The 22,841-nt window shown below is 45.7% G+C and overlaps 1 protein-coding gene across 1 annotated transcript; it reads left to right on the top strand.

Annotated features, from left to right (window-relative positions):
• The first annotated feature begins 437 nt into the window (after window positions 1–437).
• Window positions 438–22,208, top strand: LOC144151572 (glutathione S-transferase 3, mitochondrial-like). The gene is made up of 5 exons (XM_077682674.1): window positions 438–582; window positions 9,768–9,832; window positions 13,024–13,081; window positions 16,205–16,277; window positions 20,440–22,208. The coding sequence occupies exons 1-5, from the start codon at window positions 454–456 to the stop codon at window positions 20,538–20,540; spliced, it is 426 nt and encodes a 141-aa protein (XP_077538800.1). The 5' UTR covers window positions 438–453; the 3' UTR covers window positions 20,541–22,208.
• The last annotated feature ends 633 nt before the right edge of the window (window positions 22,209–22,841 follow it).

Raw genomic sequence — 22,841 nt, 5'->3', positions numbered from 1 at the left:
ATTCAACAATACTTACTACTACTACTACTTGTATGCTAAACACCTTTGCAGAGATGTGTTAAAGTGCCGTATTTTTTGCACTGTACCACTCCTGTATGAGCCTTTGAATAAGCTTACCGTATAAATAAATAAATAAATAAATAAATAAATAAATAAATAAATAAATAAATAAATAAATAAATAAATAAATAAATAAATAAATAAATAAATAAATAAATAAATAAATAAATAAATAAATAAATAAACAAACAAACAAATAAACAAGTAAATAAATAAATAAATAAATAAATAAATAAATAAATAAATAAATAAATAAATAAATAAATAAATAAATAAATGCACAAAGTGCACTCGGCTAAAACGCCGTTCGCACAAGACCACATTCGTTTCCGGTTGGGGTGTTGTACCGGTCGCACTGTCCTCACGCAGGTTGTACGCGCCAAACCATCGACGATGAGCACGTTCAGCCTGGTGGTGCCCAGAGACTACGGCTACGTGGTCCTCGTGGGCGTGGGATCGATCCCCGTCAACATGTGGCTGGTCTCACGCGTCTACAGGGCCCGCAAGAAGTTCGACATAAAGGTACAGCACTGCCCACTGTGGCAGGCCCGTTGGCTTGTAGTGGTGACTTAGCTCAGGCGCACTGCTAGGAAGATAAAACGGGATTCTGGTGGACAATATCGTCTCAGTCTAGCGTAGCCCAGTGAGCAGTGGGAAGGGTGCGCGGACAGCCAGCGCAGACTAGGGCTTTCGGGACTAAGGAGGCACCCCACAGAGCGGGTGCCCAATCAACAGTTTGTTCGTTCGTTCGTTGATTCATTCGTTCACTCACTCACTCACTCACTCACTCACTCACTCACTCACTCACTCACTCACTCACTCACTCACTCACTCACTCACTCACTCACTCACTCACTCACTCACTCACTCACTCACTCACTCACTCACTCACTCACTCACTCACTCACTCACTCACTCACTCACTCACTCACTCACTCACTCACTCACTCACTCACTCACTCACTTCGCTAAGTTAACACCACTTGGTTGCAACACGAGCTATGGCCACCTTCGTTAGGGCCAGCACGAAGATTCCCAAACTTCTCGAGTTTTATTGAACACAAATTATGTAACATCAATATTAGAATGTACTCCACCAAGCGCATTAGATGAAACAAAATTAGAAAATGCTAAGAACCTAGCAGTTCGGTGTGTTTCTGGAAATTGCTCAGGAGGTCAAGCCATTGCTAGATTGAAAAAGCGCAGCACTTCAGAGAATTGTCGACTACTGCGTAGAATTCTTATGCCGCTCGTTTAGAGTGTGATTTCTTTACAGGTAAATGTGGCTATGAGAAGGGAAAGACGTTCGATTATTTTACTCTTTTGAAAGCGAAGCTTTAGTGTCCTGGTTCCGTTGTACGCCTGTACGCCCTGCACGAAAGCCAACTTTGCCGACGATGATTACGAATGATCGTGGGTCAAGTGAAAGAAAAAAAACCCTCCCCGTGGCAAGAATCGAACCCGGGTCCTCGTGTTATGAAGCCGGCGTCTATCCGATTGCTGCATTTCGACATTTCTTTCTTTATTGCATATTTTGGCAAAACACACATTACAAAATCAACCTCTGAGTTTGCGGACAATAAACCTGCGCCAAACTTTTAGCTGGCACTGACATGTTAGTGCAATTTCATTACAATAAGCTCATTTAACAGGCACAAAACTTTCTTATCACAATCATCATTATTCACCACTTCTCGAAGGCTACAGACGTCTTCAACAAAATAACTATTTACAGACCGCGCGTCAACAGAATTGGGACGAAAGTCCATTCTGTTACGCCATATTGCGTGCAAACCTAAAAGAAAGAGCAGGTAGAATGGAATAGCGTCCGTGTTCACTGAAAGGTATCTACTTCTTTGGGCTGTTAGTGGCAAATTTTTTTTATGGTTCTTTGAAGGACGTCCCAGAAAAAGACTCCGTCCCTGCGTCCCAGCAATCCAGGAAAACTTTCTCCACACTTTCGGGTTTTTTGCCCAAAAACAGCCGTTTCGCTCTTCCCATGTCAGTACCGGAAATGTGTCCGTGTGGAGCTTGAAAAACCATGAAGACAAAATGCAAGTTTGTTTTATTGGAAATATTTCGTGTTTTAGTGCCCCCAGCGCTTGTCCGGATACAAACGATGCTTTATTCAAAGAGAAATTAATCAATTGAAGTTGAAATTTTGATTTTCCTGCTAAATCGTGTGTTTTTGTTGTTTATAACGACATCACTAGCACCAGCCACTCTGCAGCCTAGGGTGCCTTGATTGACGCGTCCGCCGTACAGGGTGGAGACACGTATAATCTGGCGCCGCCATTTGGGGTCACTCGCGCACCGCCGAAGCAAGTCATTGTATCAAAACCGCGCTAAAAGCATCGCCGCAACACGGTTGACTGGGAAAGCTTGAGGCATCTTATCTGTTTCGCGTTGCTTGGTCTTCTGGGAAACGAAAAGAACAACGCGTTGAGCACGTTGACCCAATTGCGGCGTAACGGGGCCGTTCATTGGTGTCTCCACCCTGTACGGCCGCGCTGGCATCGAGGTACCCTACGGGGCGGTCGCGCGTTTGTTTACGTTACTGAACCTAGATGGCGCCACCATACCGTGGCAAGCCCTTTTTCGCCTGTGGTTTGTTTTTCACTGGCTTGTTTTGTTCTGGGAGAAAATAATCGTTTCGCGAAACATAGTGCTCGCTCAACAAATATGGTCACGTAAGACACCGCTGCTTGCGTCAATCGGCCAGTGTCGCCTAAACCCCAAAGGCCCAAAGGCCTGAACCCCAAAGGTGCACAGCCCCAAAGGCTGTGCACCTAAACCAAGCATAGTGCGCGCAGTACCTAGTCGTACGCATCAGTAGTTATATGTTTACATGTGCTTTCGTAACTTCCACTGTTTCTCCCACCATTCTAATTGCTTTAAGTCGTTTGGTGGGGCCCTATTAGCGATTTAATGACGCCTAGGCGTTTCGCGAGAACCTTCAATAATATCTTATAGTCAGTATTAGTAAGCGTGTTAGATCTGTAGCCAGTTACTTTGTTCAATTGATCGCTGTCCTCCAGGCGGGTAAAGCTGGCTCAAAAATGTGTCTAAACACGGATGCCGCCATGATGCCACGCTGTAGTTGCCAGATCAGTAGTTGAAGATTTGGCTAACAATTTTTCTTAAAAATGAGGCACAAATTTAGGGCCCCAAGCTAAAATTAGGTCATTTTTATGGCCATATCGCAGTTTTTTTACGAGTTTGTGTGCTTTTTATTAGTTTTCTCGAAGCATTCATGCTTGACGAACAAAAATAAATAAAATACTCAGCAAAAAGAGGACGTCGGTCTGAGGCGCCAAATTCAGTTTCGGTATATTGTGAGGAGCGTCACTCATGTGGGGGTAATTTACAAAGGTTCAATCTAACACGCCTTAGTGTCTGCTGTGTCACTTCGTTGCTTGCGAAGTCAAGCTTGCGAAGACTGCCGACGATACGGAATAAAGCCGCCGCCGCCTATCTTCAAGGACACCTTCTCTACATGTCCGTAGTGGCTGCTGCCGATTTGAACTCGCCGTCAGCCGGTCATATCATGTTACGTGAGACATTGCTGGCAGATCTGCTCCTTTTGACCGTATATGATTCGTAAATTAAAAACAACCAAATGCACGAAACATTTTACCATGCCTAGCGTATAACCAGGCTCTTGTTTACAAGTGCTGTTATACTTTCACTGAACGGTGTTTTACTTGAGTGAGAGATAAAACAACCGCCAACTAATAATAATAATAGTAACTTTATTTGCAGAATAAGGTGGTTTTCTAGAGGAGGACAAGGCGAAGCCGAAAGGTAAACCCGAATGTAGGTGCAGAAATCTCCTGTATGCGTGTGTGCGATCGGTGCATGCTCCTTCGATCGTTGAAACACGCAATCTGAAATTTTAGAGAATATATTTGATGCTTTGCATGACACATTTCTTAAACTCGGTGGATCAGCGACGTTGTTTTATTACATCTACTTGCACCTCTACTATCATATGGCCCATGTATATACCTGCACAGAGGAGGAAGGGGAGGAGTATACTTCATTCTTGTGAGATGGGCACCCGTGTGGTGGGGCGTTAAGAAAGATTATTCTGTCCTTCCCTGGGTGCCTTCGCAAATGAACGGAAACGGCCACTTCTGTTCACGCCCAATTATCAGGACCACCCCGCCTGCAGGCGGTTTTGCCTGAAATGCCTGCGGGTTCGGCCGGAAATCTGTCAACAGAAACCGCCTAGGAAGCATGTTGAGGTAACACACATATGCGCTTTCTTGGGTCGCGATGGGACCGTCACGTATTTTGTGTAAGGCGAAGTTGACGAAGGATATACGTCTCCCTTGAAAAGTAAATTAATTTGAGTGTACCTATAAATTGTTATTGCCCCTCATTAGTTCAATCATAGTGGTTAATTTTGAAACAGCTGCCAAACATAACTATTGCAGGTGGATCAGACTGCCTAGCATGAGACTATCAATCGCTAATATAGAGTATTCAGACACTTAATGTGAATTGCATATGACAGTCATTAAGAAAGCGGACAATAAATTGAACTCTCAATTTTATTATTTGCGACAGTTACATCTGCACGTATCGGTTCAGCCAGTGCGACCTGGAGACGTTCTTCAGCTGTATACACCAGATGAAAGGAAGGAATGCGATATGCCAATGCGATACGCGATAGAAGGAAGTAATTCGATATGTGTAACACAGCCTTCTCATTTATGCCAACATTAAACCGGTGGCCGCAAAGGTGTCACACCAAACCTTGTGTAATTTCCACGCTTCCATTCCAGCGTACTCACAGCAACAAGGATGATGACGAAGTTGCATTACCGAAGCTGGGTTCCAGTAATGCTGTAGCTGATTATGAACTATCTGGCTAATTCTCATTCAGACTGTGGTCACCAGCTAGCATTGTTATTTTCATCAAAAATAATGGGCCATCACAATGCCATCACCCCGCGTATCATGTGCTTCACAACATAGAACATATTCCGTGTCACAATTCCGGCAACGAAAAAAAAAAATTGACATTACCAGCCTTACCTTCTCATCCTTCCACCGGTTTTGTTTGAGGTGTGAGAAGTTATTTGTGCAAGCTGAGCCCAATAAAATCTTGCGCACAAATTAGTTTTCATACGTACTATTGTGAGCAATATGAAAGGGAACACAGGAACCCGTAAAAAACACTCTCAGACCCAGCTATCAGTGATACGCAGCGGCCGCCGTCGGAAACAAAGTGGAAAGGGGGACGCTGTTCTAACAGCTGTTCCCCATCCCGCAGTGCGTGTTAGCGGCTGTCGGACGATACCATACTGGGCCTCCTGGATTTACCAGTCCTTGACGGTCCGCGGCAGTCGGAGGACTGCCTTCGGACCGGAAGTCCCATAGGAATACATGGGAAAATCGAGCGCCGGATCGCGTCCCGGGCAGTCCGCGGACGATACGGCGAAATGACGTAAACTGTTGCTTTGTAGAAATGCCAGCGTGGTGGGAGTGCCAACAGTTACTGGAAGAGCAGTCTCCTTTCCCCCTTTGTTTTGCACAGCTCCATGCGCGTATCGCTCCGAGTCTGTTTCGAGGCTGTTTGCCACGCGTTCCTGTGTTCCCTTTCATATTGCTCATTATAGTACATTACTCTTTGGCTGCCAGAACAAGCAGAAATAAACACAGAAAAAGCAAGAGGGTCATATATATACTAGCAATTCTCATGCAACAAATTTTATTTCGCCACCAGTAATACCACCAGACCTCTAGGGAAGTTTGTGATGGTAAGAGCAAGGCTAAGATGACCTAATGTGCGACATTAAAGAAAGGAAGAAACTTTAGAAGAAACCTAGGGAGGTTAACCAGGGAAAGAAGAACTGCCCAGCTTGCTGTGCTACATGTGGAAATGGGAACAGGAAACTTGAAAGGAAAGGAAAGGACTGGCATAAAATAAAGGATAAGAAATTCGGGAGAAAAAAAAACATGGCGTGGAAATGGCCAATACAAAGGCAGCACCATGGGCGAAACAAAGAGAGGCATAAAACATGCAGGCAAAACGACAAAATGGGCAAACAAAGGATGCTGCATGCAGGTAACACCCCTTCAGCACCTGTGACTGTTTTTCTCTCTTATTCACTTCAATCTGCTTCTTCGAGGCAAGAACTGATTTGGCTACTTCAGCTCCATCTTGTCTAAAACCACTGAAATATGTCTGATTTTTCTGTGTACATGATGTAAATAGGGTACATAATTTCTAATTTTTTAAAAAATTCCCCTGAAGTGTCTGTTCCTTCGTAGCAAGCTTTCGTGACTAACTGTCTCGTAGAACTGCATTTGCTTCACTCATTTTTTGCTCTTTTATGCTGCCTCTGCTTGTATTTGTTTATTTCGTTCTTCTCCTCTTCTCCAGTGCTTAAATTATTTTAATAATGATATTGTTTTTTCTTCAAAAAGGTTTTTTGGGTTTTAGCCCTGTCTGTTTATTGGCTTTAAACCTACCATAGCTTTGCTGGAAATAGTTAGTTCCTCACAGAATTTTCCGCTTTCTTTATTCTGGGAGAGGGGGCATGAAATTTTAAAAGGTAACGAGCCCTGCAGCGACTAATGAACACTTCCACTACTTTCTTTGTGGTTGGAAGTACTGAAAGCTATAGTTCCAAGGCTTGGGTATTTCACTCTCGACCGCGGGCACTCGACCGCCCACACCGGCAGAGCGAAAGCCGGGCGACATCCAACGGCCCGCGGTTGCAACGGGCCGCCGAAATGAAGCGCCTCCGAAGCACAGGAGCACGAAAAAACACGTCCGCTCAACTCCGAAGCGACGCCCGAGCTCCCCTGACGCACCCGCAAAAGCTACCTCTCTGAGCGTATGAAATACACGCTAATCTACGCGCTACCCTTCTCAGTTGCGGAGAATGCAAAACTCCATCTAACGCGGCAGCACGGCACAAAAGTTCGCTACCTACCACAGGAAAAAGTTTACACAACGTTTCTGCACAGCAAAGTTGCCACGGCGCACACACAGCAACGGTGGCTGCCATGATGAAATGCGTATGTTGCTAGGTGAAAACCCACCACTGCCGCCAACTCTACACACTAAACGTTTTTACACCCTTTTGGGCCGAAAAGGGTGTAAAAATCTTGTCCCATGGCTAACACCCTTAAAAGGTGTTTTGGCAGAAAACGGGTGTATGGATGAAAAAAGGGTGTTGAGTTCAACACCTTTAAAAAAGGGTGTTGAGGATGCTCAACACCCTAAAAAAAGGGTGTTGAGTCTCACACCCTTTTTTTGAGGTGATGGCATGCGCAGAGGCAATGTCAAACGGCGGAGCGCGCAGCATTCAACATAAACAGCCAATACGTACACGTTACAGTGGGAACACGGGATGCAAGCGGTACAGGGAGTGCATACTTACTTAGCAATACATGCGCTGTTCTTGCCTTTATACCCAGCAGAGAAAATCCCCCAGATGGAGTCGGTGGGCTTGTCGCAAAAAACTGATATTTTTAGCGCTAATTTTGGAAATATGGATTTTACTACGAGAATATACAAATCAACACGTGGCTTTGCAAAAACTTTTTAATTACGCGGTAGTTTTTCTGATCCGTAACTTAAAAATTTTTATTAAATACCATACAAATCTTCCCTGCCACCTCAAAACCCTTCAAAAAGGGTGTTCATTATTTCAACACCCTTTTTCCCAGAAGGGTGTAAAGCTACAAATTAGGGTGTTCGAAACTAAGAAACAGGGCGTAAAGAAAAAAAGGGTGTAAGAAAAGACCGCCAACGAACAAAAAAGGTGGAGAGACCTCCAATTTTGGAGGCATTTTGTACCTGTTTACACGGGTGGACTGAACATTCTCTACAAGCGGGCGGGGGGGGGTTGTGCCTCACGATGTTTACAGCAATATGAATTGGCATAATTTATTACCAGTGAAGCTCTTTAAGCTTCAAGGGGTAGTTTCGGCAGCCTTAGCAAAAAAATACAAAGAAAAAACTGGGGCGCCTGTAAAGGGTGCACCACCGCAGATAGGGTATTATGACAGTGAAGTCGGCTTTCGAGTTTGTTAGAGTGTGAGCACAAGGGGCGTATGCGTATCCGCACCTCTTACTGTACCATTTCAAAGGTACTAGTCTTTTTTGGATTCTAAAAGGTAAAAAAATTCGGGCAGCTTGCAATAGTGGTGCAAGGCTGGAGAAACAGCAACGCTGGGGGCCGACCTACCTTGTTTCCCTCTTGGATCTCCTGGAAATGAGGAGGGGGGGGAAGGCAGGCACACTGGAACAGCCTTGTAAAATCCGGTAAAATTTGGCCTCATCCCTGAGCGGTCATCCTGGCTTAGCAAGAACATTGTAAACCTTAGCAAACATAACAAAACCTAGCAACACCGGAAGAAACTAGGTCGACCCCCAGCTCCGCTGTTCTTTTTTTGCAACTGAATACCTATTTCACACCGTTTCAACAACCTACAGAAAGCCAAGCGTGTTGCAGTTCGTAAACATCCTTTTCGCCACACGACTACAGTCTTCTTAATTTTGAAGGTTCAAATTGGTGTTTCACGTGCCAAAGCTAAACTTGGGGCATGAGGTGCACCCAATAAGGAAACGAGCGATCATTGCATAAGAGCAATTATTATTTTTTTTTTTTGCGTTTGGAAATTTCTTGCGAGTAGAGGAGTATATGAGGGGATGTCTTCTTCTTTACAGTGCTATTATGCATCCGAACATGGCCTTATTCAATGAACAGCTGAACACCTTTTCCACATCCTTTCAACACCCTAAGAAAAACCAAGGGTGTTGAAGTTGATCAACACCATTATTTTCAAACAAAAAGGGCGTAGAGCTAGAAAAAGGGTGTTGAGACTCAAAAAAAGGGTGTAAAGGCCTCCCAACACCCTTTTTCCACCTATGCTACGCCCTTTTTGGCTAAAAGGGTGTAAAAAAGTTTAGTGTGATAGTAGGTAAAAAGACAGCGGGCAACGCTGTGAGGGTGGCATCATGTCTGCGCCCGGGTGTAGCACGGTTTCAATGCACGGGCTGGCCGGGCAGCTTTTCCTCTGAAGTCAGTAGTATTAACTAATTGCTTTAACTCGTTTGGTGGGGCCCTATTAGCGATTTAATGACGCCTAGGCGTTTCGCGAGAACTTTAAATAATATCTTATAGTCAGTATTAGTAAGCGTGTTAGATCTGTAGCCAGTTACTTTGTTCAATTGATCGCTGTCCTCCCCCTTCGGTATCAGCACCGTGTGGGCATTTCCACATGACGGCGGTAGACTGCCGCGCTCATAAGACTCAGAAAAAACCCCATGAAGTGGTCCCGTCACTTCTGCTTTAAACTTTTTGTAAAATGCTGCACTAACCGCTTCAGACCCCGGCGATTTGCCAGAGTTGAAATCATTTACGGCACCCTCGATTTCGCTTAAGGTTATCTTCCTTTGTTCAAAAGTGCCGTCTCTTCACTTTCCAGTTGCGGCAAACAATTGAAAAATTGTTTCAAACCGTTATTCTTCAGGTTTTCGCAGAGAAAACAAATCGCGATAGTACTCTGTGAACGCACGAGCTATCTCATCCTTGTTTTGGATCATTACACCTGCCCATTGAGCACCTTTCACGTCTTTCTTACGCGAATGCCTTTTTTCGTCGGCTAGAGCAGGTTTTTTCGGGTGTATTTTTAAAGCATTAAAGGGTTATTTTGTTATTCTGTGTTTTTATCTCGCACAGTTACCGGCCATGTATTCTGATACCAACGTAGTCTTCAACTGCATTCAGCGGTCGCACCAACATTTGTAAGTGCTCATCGGTTCGCCTGCACGGGCTTTGATATATTGATTTACAGCCAGAGCTGTTCACGGGATGGTTCTATGCATCTACAATCATGCATGGCAGGAAGTCCTGCGGTTCGAAAGATATATACTCCACTATTGACTTGTTAGCACGCACGCGGGATGGCTAAAATTTCTAGGCCGCGCCGAGAGTTGCTGGGCCAGGAAGAATTCAAAGCAAAAGGTTAAGGCTCTATTATGAACGAATGATTTATTGACTGTATAAAAATATTTTGCCTGGTTTACGGCATACATGATTTGAGTCGCGCTCGAGAGGTAAGCGAGATTTTTCGTGCGCTGCTTGAGACATTTTCGGAAAAGCCTGTCCTTACAATGTTACTGACCATACAAATATTTTGGACATAAAATCTGTAAGCTTCCAAGCAGCGTGAGTTTCCAAGTGAGTTTCCATTTGACTAGGCTTCCACGGTTTTCAAGTGATAATCGCCGCGTTGTCTTAAGGCTGCACTTACGAACCATAGCACCAGTCAGCGCATTCAAATAAAATCTGCTGTGTGGGCAGTCCTATTGAGCGACGTGCCAGCCTTTGGAAGCCAGGGTCGATAAACGCCACTTTGCGAAGACTTAGGCGGCGGGATATGCTCCTCAAAATCAGAAGCCCTCGCTGTACTACCCACAGTGCTTAGTATAAGCATAAGCTTAAATCATTCCTTGTGGGGATAGCTCTCGGCAGTTTTTTTGGATTGAAGAAACAATTTTACGTCGGTTTAACCCTGAAAACTGGTGGATTTAAAGCATGTCAGTCTGACAGGACAATAGGGCACTGTGTAGACGCGGCTACCCTTCTTGCTGTAGTGCCGCTCAATGCCTTCTTATTGCGAAGATGAGGCGCCACGGGGCCTTACTACTTTGATAATTGAGGCTTGATTGAAAACGTCTGTGACCAAAACTTGAAGGCATCTTGGTTCGACGCATGTCGTTTACCTATCTTTTCGCAATTGGGATCTGAAAGTGGTGCCATAAATTTGATCTAGCTAATGCAATGCACCTAGCCAGAGGGTCAACTCAGTCGTGTAGGGGCACTGGCACGTAAGACACCCGTGGCATTCATGTTTACAAGCAGTGGGAGAGATGGGGGATGGTGCGAATGGATTGCAACTTGCGGGCCTTACCACGTGGCTGCTAGCCTCAATTCTTCCAGGAACAAGGTTCACGAGGATGGAAAATTGAGCTGGTTGGGCAAGATTCATGGTCACTGCTGAAAGTACCGGGTACACGAGCAGGTGGAAACAACACGAGCGTTTCTTTTCATAGCAAGGCTATGCTAATCTCGTTGAGCCGTTTCACCGTCGCGGTAAATTTGACCGTCATTTGACCGCAGCTCCGCCGAACCCTTGGCAACGCATCACGTTATTTGCAGGCCCAGCTCCGCCGACGTGATAGCCGGACTTGACCAGGTTAAGACTTGACCAGGCTGACAAGACCTGAACGAAGTGATAGCAAGATTTGACCAGGTTAAGAAGCTTTAGCTGTTTTAGCTTTCCATATCCAGGGTTGGCTGAGATAAGCCGCAGCCATTTTTTGGGTGCCGTGTGTTTGACACTATGGCCATGGATACGGCGTACACCCCAAGCCCACATGATCCGGTGGGCGCTGCGCGGGGCAGCCGCAGCCACTGACCTGCGCACAAATGGAAAAGGAGTTGAGGGCGCAGCAGTGAAAAGGGGCTTTCCTGTCATGGAAGAACCGGCGGCGCGGCGGCGGCTTGTGGGAATAAGACGCGCAATTCCGCAAAGCAAACACAGTCGACTCCCGTTAATTTTGAATTACCCGAACCTTAAATTAAACAAAAAGCGCAAGAAGAGCATTGTCATCAGTCTGAAACATGTCTACATTCTTAATTTCGTTCAGAATCTCGATTTTCGTGGTCAAGTCGAGCGTGCGAAACGGGTCGCCATCATAGTTGAAAGACCTGAGACGTGCTGAATTCGAAGATTGAAGCGTCACTCCTCCTCACCCCTCCTCTGACGTGGTAATCGGAAGGCCGCGTATAGGTCGGACTCCCGGACGCCGGGGACGTCGAAAACTTGTACTTCTGCCGGACGTGCATACCCCCTGCAAAGGTGCCGTGCTTCTGTACTGCACCGCGAACAGATACGTCTAAGGCCCCTAATTAGAGCCCGTCTACCGTGTTTGAACGAACTCGAGGAACAGCTAGTCGCAGCACGACTTTCCGAAAGAGTTCACGCTTTTGTTCATCCACCTTCACATAGTACTCAGATAGTACTCATAGTAGTACTCATAGTACTCATAGTACTCATAGTACACAATATGGCTCAGATCCACCTTCACATAGTACTCAGATAGTACTCATAGTAGTACTCATAGTACTCATAGTACACAATATGGCTCAGATCCACCTTCACATAGTACTCAGATAGTACTCATATTAGTACTCATAGTACTCATAGTACACAATATGGCTCAGATCCACCTTCACATAGTACTCAGATAGTACTCATAGTAGTACTCATAGTACTCATAGTACTCATAGTACACAATATGGCTCAGATTTTTTTTGCATGCGCGGGCGGCCGTTTGCCACATCTGCACAGTGGGCTTTAGCTTCAACGACTAGCAGCTTGACCTTCGGGATATCGGCTAGCACATGCCCTTCGCAACAGTAAAAAAAAAACGGAAAATGGCACATTAGTTTGGGTTAATTATTAAGGTGTTTGTTGCATGTGTACGTGCCTTATTTGGCTGGCGTGTTTAGGAACACACGAATAAAATATATTGGCGAATCATTCGTTACTTTCGAAACCATTTCTGCGGCTGCTTCGTTAAGAAAATGAAGACAGTTCTAGTAGCTTTTCTATGTCGCAGAGAGATTATCATATGGGAATGAAAACTGTCAAATTAATATCTGCTACATTGAACGACCCCTTCGATTTTGTGTACCTACTTTACGTAATGAATCTTACGTGATTGAGTGGTTTTTTTCAGCAGTATAATATTATCGCTGCCGTTGAATTCGTGCTGGGCTGCCCACTTGCACTACTACTTGAAAACCCGAATCGTGGTAGAATCATAGCGAATCAACTGTTATTTGACGTGGCATTGTATAAAAAAATGACACCTCTCGGGTGTGACTTTCGTAAAGTTCACCTCAAGTTTTCTGACTTTTCATGCAGCCTCGAGTACTACCCACAGACGCTGATGATACTGTTCCTCGGCGGATTCGAGTACCCGGTAAGTGAGAGAGTAGCCTGCGTATTTTTTGTGAAAACATTTGAAGGGAACAGTGTTAGTCTTATCAAAGTTTTAAAATAAAGCACCCTTGCCACTGCAGCGCAGGTGTGCTAAATACTGGCCCTTTTTACTGGGCGCGTTACTGTGTTGCCGCGAAAACTTCAAAGATATTCGAGACAGTAATTACTCCTTTTTGCAGTGTAAATAGATTAACGTTTTGGTTCAAACTTCAAAAAGATATCTGTACACCACCATGAAGGTCGTAAAGCTTGGTGTTAATAAAGTCATGCTGAGCTGCTACAAGTTTATGACCGCGAAAGACAAATTCCTGAGCTACTTTGTGAACAAATTGAAATTAACGTTGTTGATTACAAAGTTCTTTGTTCTGTGTCCTTTGTTGATTACGCCATGAAGTATATGACAACTTAAGGTGAGTGTTTAAGCAAAGATTAATGTAATTTGTGCCCAACACGCTCAGCCACTTGTGTTCTTTCTGAGAAAACAAATTCGAACCGAAGTGCGGCTACACTACACTAATTTCTTATGCCGCGCAGGGTATCTGATTTTATAGGTAGAGTGTTCTGCCCTTTTGCAACTATACTAGAATGTTCTCCGTTGATTGTCAGTGCTCGCTATCTTATTCGACGTATATATGACCTTTTTAACTTATTCGTCCTGGGAGCTGCCATTTTGTCAGCGGGCTGTGCTAGCGGCTCTATGATTGGCGCAGTCGACTGGAAGATGTAACTGCGCATCCGCAACACAGCCCAGAACATGTCCTGATCTTTTCACAGATTACCGGGTGAAAAGGTTTTATAATATATGCTTGCAGGGCAAATGGCGCGGCATTTCATTCGCGGACGATCGCCTGTGCACAGAACTGTTGACTGCCTCTTCGACGCCAGTTTATTTTTTGAGTTCATATTGGAGCATTGATTCGCTCTAATAAACCTTGTTCACAGGAAGAAACCTGTTACTTTCTCGGCTTCGTGATAATATACTCTACGAAAATTAGTTGTCTTTCCGTTTAATCATCTTTCGGGAATGGGAGCAAGAGTGAGATATGAGAACTGCTCATGACGATTTTGGCAGGTTGTTTCACGTTGATTTGTGCAGAACGAAGCTTCCCTTAAGTTTTGGCACTTTTTTCAGCGTCTGTTGTAAATCGATTGATGAAGTTTTGTTTACAGAAACACAGAATGTGTGCGGAACGTATGCTTCACCTTACGTCATGCATTTCTATGACTCCCAGTGATATTAGGAGAAAACCTGCCAAATTTTAACGCTCGGCACACAGAAATTTCACTCGTTTCATAATATTTTTATATGCTTTAACCAGGGTGTCGAACCGGAACCGAACCGAACCGAAAACCGGAACCGAACCGGTATTTTTTCCGGAACTGAACCCGAACCCGAACCGTTATTTTTTGAGCACGCTGAACCCGAACCGGAACTGAACCGGAAAAAGAAATAACGGTTACCGGTTCATGTCGAAACGGTTCGACCCTCTGTTGTTGATATTGCACAGCCAATGCAATTCAGGCCTTTTTTTTTATTTCACGTACCATCAACTTCGTACTTGCTCGCGCACTTTCCCCTCCAGACAATTGAACACTATCACGCTCTATGTAACAACAGGGGAAATGAATGAGCACCAATGTAGCATTGGTCTGTTGCTGCTGGAGGCGCGAGCGTAGTGCAAGCTGACCAAACGAAATGTCATTCTCGGCAGCTTGCAGGGGATATAAAACGACTTTGCCCTTCCCTAGCTGCGACTTCACTGGAGCAATCAGGCTGCAGGAGTGCTCCACTGCGCAACAGCGAAAGCTCACACCCGATGTGTGCAAACTTTTTGCATTTCATAATTTGTTTAAAAGGTCCGACACCTGCAAATTATTAATACTTGACAAGTGTGACCGCAGGAGCTGCTCAGTGGCTAAGCCGTTTGCTAAGCCGTTTGCCCAACTCGCTACATTGCTTCTACTGCTACTCGTTCCGGAGGGGAGTACTGCTGTGGACGAATTAAAGAGCGTCTACCCAAAAAGTCCCATCTCATGCTCCGCGTGTCAAATTTCCCTTTCATTTTGTAACCGCATTATCTGTTATAAGATTCCGCAATGTAGCACACGGAACGATGGTAGGGGTTCAGGCGGTGCGATGACATACTGATTGTAATGCACACTTTCGGTATCGCAAAAGGAATTGCAGTGGTCAGAGCAATAATGCAGTGACTGAGCGTTAACTAAAGCTTTATTTTAACAAAAGTGTGGCTAACAGATTCGATAAGGTGACAGCTAACAAATTATTCAGGGTGACCAAATATTCTAATTCATTGGTAGTATTTATGTGCCTGTTGTAGGATTTTTCTGTTTTGTTACAAATATAAAAAATGTGCTCCATTGGTATTAAGCGCTGGTATTTGAACACGCCAGTACGCAGGACTAAATTTAAGGCTTCAAGGTTAGCGTGATGGGCGATTGTATAGCGACAATTGCGATTTCAACAAAAAAGGAAAGGACAGAAAATATATCCCACCATCATATCTCTTGGCGTTGGCTTTATGAATAGTTGCTAGGACAACATAAAGTCTGAGCGATAAAGAAGGTGGTAAATCGTCGCCACTTCATGTGTTTTTCTAATATCTCCTAATTGTTTAAAGTTTCCTTTGCAATTGCGCCACTGCCCTTGGGGAGCAGCACCATTTTGAATGTTAGTTTGTGTTTTGATTTGACGGTCGTTTTAAACTAGTAAATGTTTTTTTTCTAATTTCAGTGATAATTCAACTCATCGAACCGGTTCGCGAACCGGTTCAAGCTCCCGAACCGGTTCGCGAACCGGTTCGGTACGTGATTTTGTCGAACCGGAACTGAACCGGAACGAAATTATTTCACCCGAACCCGAACCGTAACCGAACCGGTATTTTTTTCGGTTCGACACCCTGGCTTTAACATAGCCTTGCACAGGCAACAGAGGATATTATGCATTCATCGGTTTATTATTAACATTCACTTTAACCTTTCATTAACCCACTGTTACGTTGTGGTGTTCAAAGTGCCTTTTGTTTTCTCCAAAACACTTAGCTGTGTATCAGTACTTATCGAATTGCATCGCGCACTTTTGCAGAAAGTGGCTGCAGGCGCTGGTGTTGTCTACCTGGCAGGAAGAGTCATCTACGCCATCGGCTACTCTACAGGAGGTTGGTTGTTGAGGGTGCCCTGTTGGCCTTTTCGTGCACTATTTGCCGTCATAAGATCAACACTGAAATACCCTGCCTATCATTATAATAATTCAGCTTTGATTTCGTAAGATGCTTGTAATGTTTGTTTACATAATTACGTTTCATTGCCGGTATGAACAGTGCATGTACATAAAGTTGTCATGCAGTAGCGTGTACTCTGAGATAATATTCAAGTATGGTTACTGAAAACCAATGGCTGGGAAAAATGGCTAGCTTTAAATTGCCAGTGTGTAGGCAGCATCCCGACGCCGTTGTATTGCAAATGAACATAGCAGAAGCCCAGGTCAAGTAGCATGAGAAAGCTTTGCCCATCAGTGGTCAGAAGTCGCGAATAATGCAGCAGAAATCTAGAAGTCGTATTCGCTGCGTATTGAATTATACTTCAAAAGAGTGGATAAGATTCGCGGAAAAAGCTGATTTTTGAAACATCTGAGGTATAGAGCCACATAGGAATACTCCAGCGGTGCGATTCTATGATGGTGTGAAAAGAAATAAATTCCACAGCCCAGATAAACTTTTGAATAGTATGTCTTGCTCTCCTAGATCCAGCATGGAGAGATTTCCGGAGAGATGAGCAGATAGTAACAAACGTGAACCGTTAGAGACTTATTGAGCCGAGTTCTACGTAATCAGCTAGGCTGTACAATGAAAAATAATAAAGCCGCTCCACTCAATGTGAAAGCTGTCTGAAGTGCATAGAAGTGATTCGCCATAATGGGCTGCAGGGCCGTTATCCGCCCCCTGATGCCACCTAATACATTTCAAATTTCCCGCCTTCGCATTCCTCGCGCGCCCCCTTCCCGAATGTGCGCCAGCGGAAGTTCTGCTTTTTTTTGTTTGCTTTTTGTTTGCGGGAGTTCTGCTATTAATTTCGTATGCTGGAGCTTTCTTGCGTCATTTTGAACGCCTATTTTTTTCTTGCGGGGCCGCTTTTTTTGCTTACTATAGTACAAACCAACCCAACGAGCGTTCCTAACTAAATGGACGCGCGGCTGCTGGTTATATACGAAGATTTTGCACCAAATGTACCTGCAGTTTTCTTTGCGCTAAACAACGGGAGATGTATGACAAGCGCCATCTCTTAACGATGTTCGAATGGCTATGACTAAACCACTTGGTTTTCGAAGCCTCAGCGTGACCCCCTGACGACGGTACACAAGGCTCTACTTGGGTCCGTTATCTCTGCTGCGCCGCCTGATTCCGGCAGTCGCATCGACGGTTAGCGAGATACGACGACAAGGCGAGCCCATAAAGTGCTCTGAACCTAAAAGATTGAGGGCTCATCTGCTAAGAAAAAAAAATTATTGAGGCAAAGACGCTGCTCCCTCTGGTAAGCCGGCAAACTTTCGAGCAGCCGAAACCAAATATATAGAGACAGGACGAAAATAGGCCAACGGTTGGGGTAATATAACGATTTTAGCGAAGCAAGCGCCGATTGGATTGGATTGGAGTAAACTTTATTTGTGCCTGCAGATCGGCGTTTTTGTGCGCCGTGACGCGGGCCCGGCGTCGTCCTAGGGGTTAGCCGTTACTCGGCCCGAGCCATCCGCTCGCCGTTGACGGCTCGCGAGTCTCGTGCCTTTCGAGCGCCCTCAGGACCTGCTGGACGGCCCAGAGTTGATGTTCGCGGTCGTAGCTCTTCGCGGCTTCTTCCAGCCGCGGCGGGATTTTTCTCGATGCCGCTTCCTCCGGTTGTTTTGAGCAGTCCCACAGGATATGGTACTGGTCGGCCGTCTCCCTACGGCACACCTTGCACCTGTCGGTCGGGTACGCTTCAGGGTACATACGATGCAACCAGGCCGGGGTGGGTAGCGACCCGGTCTGTAGCTGTCTTAGAAGTACGGCCTCCGCCCGGCTCAGCCCCGGGTGCGGGGGTGGGAGAACTCTGCGAGCCAGGCGGTAGGCCTTCGTGATCTCGCCGTAGTCCGTCATGCGGTCTTTGGCTCCGAACCACGCGGGACGGTCGGTCGCGGGGGCGCGGTTGGTTAGAGCTCGTGCCGCCACGTGTGCCGTCTCGTTGTGGTTTGCGTTTTTCGCCGACGCGCACTCGCCCGCATGCGCCGGGAACCACTTGATCCTCACTCTTTTTTCTTCCAATTTGACTCCGCGCAGCACGCGCCGAAAAGCATTGTCTATCGATGCTCCTTGAGAAACTAGACAATGTTTGGCATGGAAACAGACATGCTGACTTCGCGGCTAGCAATGCCATTTTTTGTAGGTTCTAAGCTGAAAACTGTGAAGTTCACCTCCACTCGGTTGTACTTAACGAGTATTATGCAGATAAATATATAGACTAGGGGGGTTGAAATCGGTCAGGGCTGAACCGTCAACAGGACTGAACTACAGTACGGGACTTAGTCTCTAGTCTCAGTGCATGTGTAGATAGAGAGACAACTTTATTTATGCTCAGGGATCAGGTGAGGGGGGTGGGGGCGGTCTACAGGGCCTCCGCGACCGCCAGGGCCCGGGTGGTCACCAAGTCTTGACTCGATGCCTCCGGGTCGTGCAGCGCCTGCTCCCAGAGGGAGGAGGAGGGAAGGGGGGAAAGGGGTCTGCTGGGCACTCGCACAAAGAATGATAGTGCGTGTCGAAGGCCCCGCAGGCAAGGTATGTTGGGGAGTCAAAGAGGTGTGGGTGGGCTTGAATGAGCCGAGTGCGGTGGGGGAAGGTGTCGGTCTGGAGGACGCGCAGGCAGTGAGCTGCGTCTAGGGTGAGTTGGGGATGTGGTGGAGGGTACTGGCGGTGGAGGAGGCGATAGTGAAGGGTACTAGGGCTAGGAGTCTGTCATTGGGGGTGTAGGGAGGAAGTAGTAGTGCATGTCGATAGGTTTTCCGCAAAAGGGCATCAAGTCTGTTAAGTTTGGTGGGAGTGAGACGAAGGTAAGGGAGGTGATACATAAGACGGTTAATGAGTAAGCTGTGCACGAGCCGTATACGATCCTGCTCATGCATGTGTAGATAATCAAGATGGGGCGCTCGGAGTCTACGCTATAGAGCAAAATACGCTTCAGGCACTGCTGCAGTGTGCGTTTCCTATAACGCTCAGAATCGTCGTAATTAATAAAATCTTGAGATGCATTTTGCTCAAAACGTACTCAATTATTTTTGGGTGGACTGTTTATGAGAGCGAGAGAGAGAATAAACTTGATAATTACACCGCCAAATTCACAAGTGTTTAAGTGTGCAGCACATCACACCGCGGCAATGCAATGCAGTGTCCTCCACTAGGCGGCCCAGTTCTTGCACGAGGAGGGCTGGTTCAGTTACCCTTCAAATTTTCACAAAACCTTTTGGTACGATCCACACCAGAGCGAATATTTATTTATTTATTTATTTATTTATTCAAAATACCTTGCAGGCCCAGCAGGGCATTGGGTAAGGGGGCAAAAAGAGCAAATAATCGAAAAATGACAAGAGAAGTTGTACAAAAACTAGATATATAATACAGCAGCACGTCAGTGAAACAAGAGAAAAAGAACATGATAACAGCGAGCAAGAGTTGCAAGAAAATAAGTACAAGCAATAATAACATCTAGTGTGGTAGCCGCAACCGCAAAAAAAGAAAAGGAAAGAAAGAAAAAGGAAAACATCATGCTGCTAACAGAAAGGAACGCCAGCGTTCCCGTTTGGTGGTTTACATGGAAAAATGCTTGTGCAGGTGATTGCGGAATGTTTCTGGGTTAGTCAGCGATACGATATTATCAGGCAGATCGTTCCACAACCGGATAGCACGTGGGAGGGCAGATGAATTGAAATAGTTTATGGTGCCGTAGATTCTGGTGAACCTGCGTTGATTAAATAATCTGCGTTATGTGGAAAGAGGGGTTACAGTGGGTAATGGGGAGGGTCTGGCACGATAGGTATTAATTAATCGGTTTCTGAATTATTACTTAATTATTCTTGATAGCTAGGTGTCTAAATAGACTATTCCCTGTTGAAAGACATGTGACCTCGAGTGTTTTCGCGCAGACCTTTTATTACAACTTGCTCCGACGGTGTCGCTCGCTCGATCATTTGTTCCTTCTCGCGCCCTGCGACTTCGTAGCTCAGTGAAGCATGTACAAAGCCGCAGTGTCCAGCAGCAGTGATGACTGACGCTCTACTTTATTCGGTACATGCAGATCCAGACAAGCGGTTCCTCGGAGCCTTCAAGTACTTAGGTCTGTTCACCCTTTTTGGCCTCAGCACCCGCCTTGGCCTGCGCATGCTGGGATACCTCTAGAATGACTGCTCCAAGAAGCACCACTGGTCTCGCCCATGCATGCCGTCTTATCTTGAACCAATACAGAAAAGCCCGCTTATATCGAACAGCGCGAGGATTGTAAAATAGTTGGATATAGCAAAAATTCCGAAGTGAGGCAAAAAAACCTATATGAAAGCAATCTTGCCGACGGAGTCACGAGCTAACGCTGAGCTCTCACCACACTGCAGTTCACTATTGATACGACACTTTCTTGGAAAGAAAACGTTAATTTATTGGGGTGGAAGAACTGCGTGAGAGTAGCCTGCTTCTTGGAGCGCAACGCGTTGCTGGTGACTGCTTGCTCCACGGTATCTAAACGGTCGACAGGCACAAGACCGCTGCCCTCAATGGCACTGCAGTATCGCCGTAGCAGGGCCACGGCAGCGACGGCTTCGCTCGTGCTCGGAAGCGGTACGGAGTCCTCGGCGTCTTCGACAGAGCGGAGACAAGCATGGATACAAGCGAATAACGGCGACCCTAGCGAACCGAGCAAGTGCGCGCAGCGAGTGGCGCGGACTTGAAGTTCGGTGACACCGCAGCCCGCAGCGCCCAATGTGGCGCTTTGCTCTCCAACGGCATGCATGCGTGGAGCTGGCCCCCTCTGCTACGGCCGGTTTGGACGCGCCCGAGCTCGCGCGTGAGTCGCAAGCGCCACCTGCGCCATCACTGCGCGCCGATGTATTGCGGGAAAGCTTGCCGCATGCCTAAGGAGAGCGAATAATCCCGCGCGGGAGAGTTCGACATATCCATTGTGAGCAAAATCGCGTTCGATATAAAAAGTTTTAAATGCATGTAATTTTTACCAGAATTATACAAGGGTTCGATATAGGCAATAATTCGATATATCCGTGTTCGATATAAGCGGGCTTTACTGTATCATCCACGCCGTCGCTTAGTTTTTGCACTCATTTCAACAAATTACGAACGCAAAAATGTAAACAAATAAAAACGCCCCAACTAATACGTAATAACGCCTAGGCCTCGTATTATGGAGGGATTGTTTTTGTTTGAAGTCTGCACCAAATGTTTAAGAATGAGCTTGGGTTAGATCGTATTAGTTATTTAAACCACTTACCACGAGAAAAACTCTTCACACCTATGATCAATCTATACCCAAGTTTTCGGTATGATTAATATTATCAGGGTTTCATTTTTAACTCGCACTGTAGAAAAAATAGAATATGTTGCCCGTCACTACACCTTCATCTGTGGAAAACGTGGAAGAACGCCACTTTCCCGAGCTGATGACGTTGCTGAATGCATTGTTTGTTCTCTTGGACCTTGCGTAGCAATTTGTCTCCTTATGTAGCTGTTTTTTTTCTCTTTGACACCACGCCCATTCCGTGTGTTTCAGAATTCACGCTGTTCTGTATGATACTTTCACCTTTATACTTGTCCAGTTATTCTTGACAGAAAGTGATTTGCGCACACTTATACTTTATTGTCTCTTCTGCTTGGGCTCTCAAGCCTGCAGCATTGCACAATTAAATAAAGAAGGTTATAGATTCTTGCACCATGATTGCAAGACCCATGTTGTGTGTTACAGTGTGAAAGAGCAGTGCCTCGGCAACAAACCGACTGTAATACGAGCCGACATTTAGAAAAGGCTGCTTATGAGAACCTATGTTTTTTTTTCAAACTCGTGAGTACGCGCACAACTGAATGAAATAAAATTGTACTTTAATTTTTGGATGTGCCATGGGGTCTTATTTTTTTAGTTTGTTTTAACCAAAATGATGACTGCAAGGCGATTTCATTTGCAGGCAGTTTTAAAACTGTCACCCAATTTTTGATGTGCATTGATGTGACGGCTGCGGGGAAAGTCAAATCAGGCTACATTTTTCATTATCTGCGCTGAACCTGCGTGAACCTTGCGTTTTCTTGATCAGCTGTAGGAAAGAAACTAACCGCCAAAGCCTATATTACCTTGAAATCGGCAGCGACAGGGGCATTGCGCGAACTCTTAGTGCTTGCCTCAAGTGTGTTCAATAGAAATAAAGCACATTCGGAACGCTAGTGCAGAAAAAAAGTTTGCCGCGTATACCCTTGCTTCACTGGAAATTTCGTCGAAAGTGACAGTTTACTGCCTACTCTGCCCTCTCCCCCTCTCGCCCATCCCACTCTTTCCTTCCACTCTAGGTCCTCTCATGAATAATACCCGCCGCGGTGGCTCACTGGCTAAGGCGTTGCGCTGCTGAGAACGAGGTCACGGGTTCGATTCCCGGCCGCGGCGGCCGCTTTTCTGGTGGAGGCGGAAAGCAAAAACGCCGGTGTGTACGA

This window comes from Haemaphysalis longicornis, unplaced genomic scaffold, assembly GCF_048455015.1.
Source record: "Haemaphysalis longicornis isolate Haplotype H1 unplaced genomic scaffold, Haemaphysalis longicornis Haplotype H1 scaffold_9, whole genome shotgun sequence".
Classification (NCBI taxonomy): Eukaryota; Metazoa; Arthropoda; class Arachnida; order Ixodida; family Ixodidae; genus Haemaphysalis; species Haemaphysalis longicornis.
The sequence above is the reverse complement of the archived record's forward strand: the minus strand, read 5'-3'. Positions and strand labels throughout refer to the sequence as shown.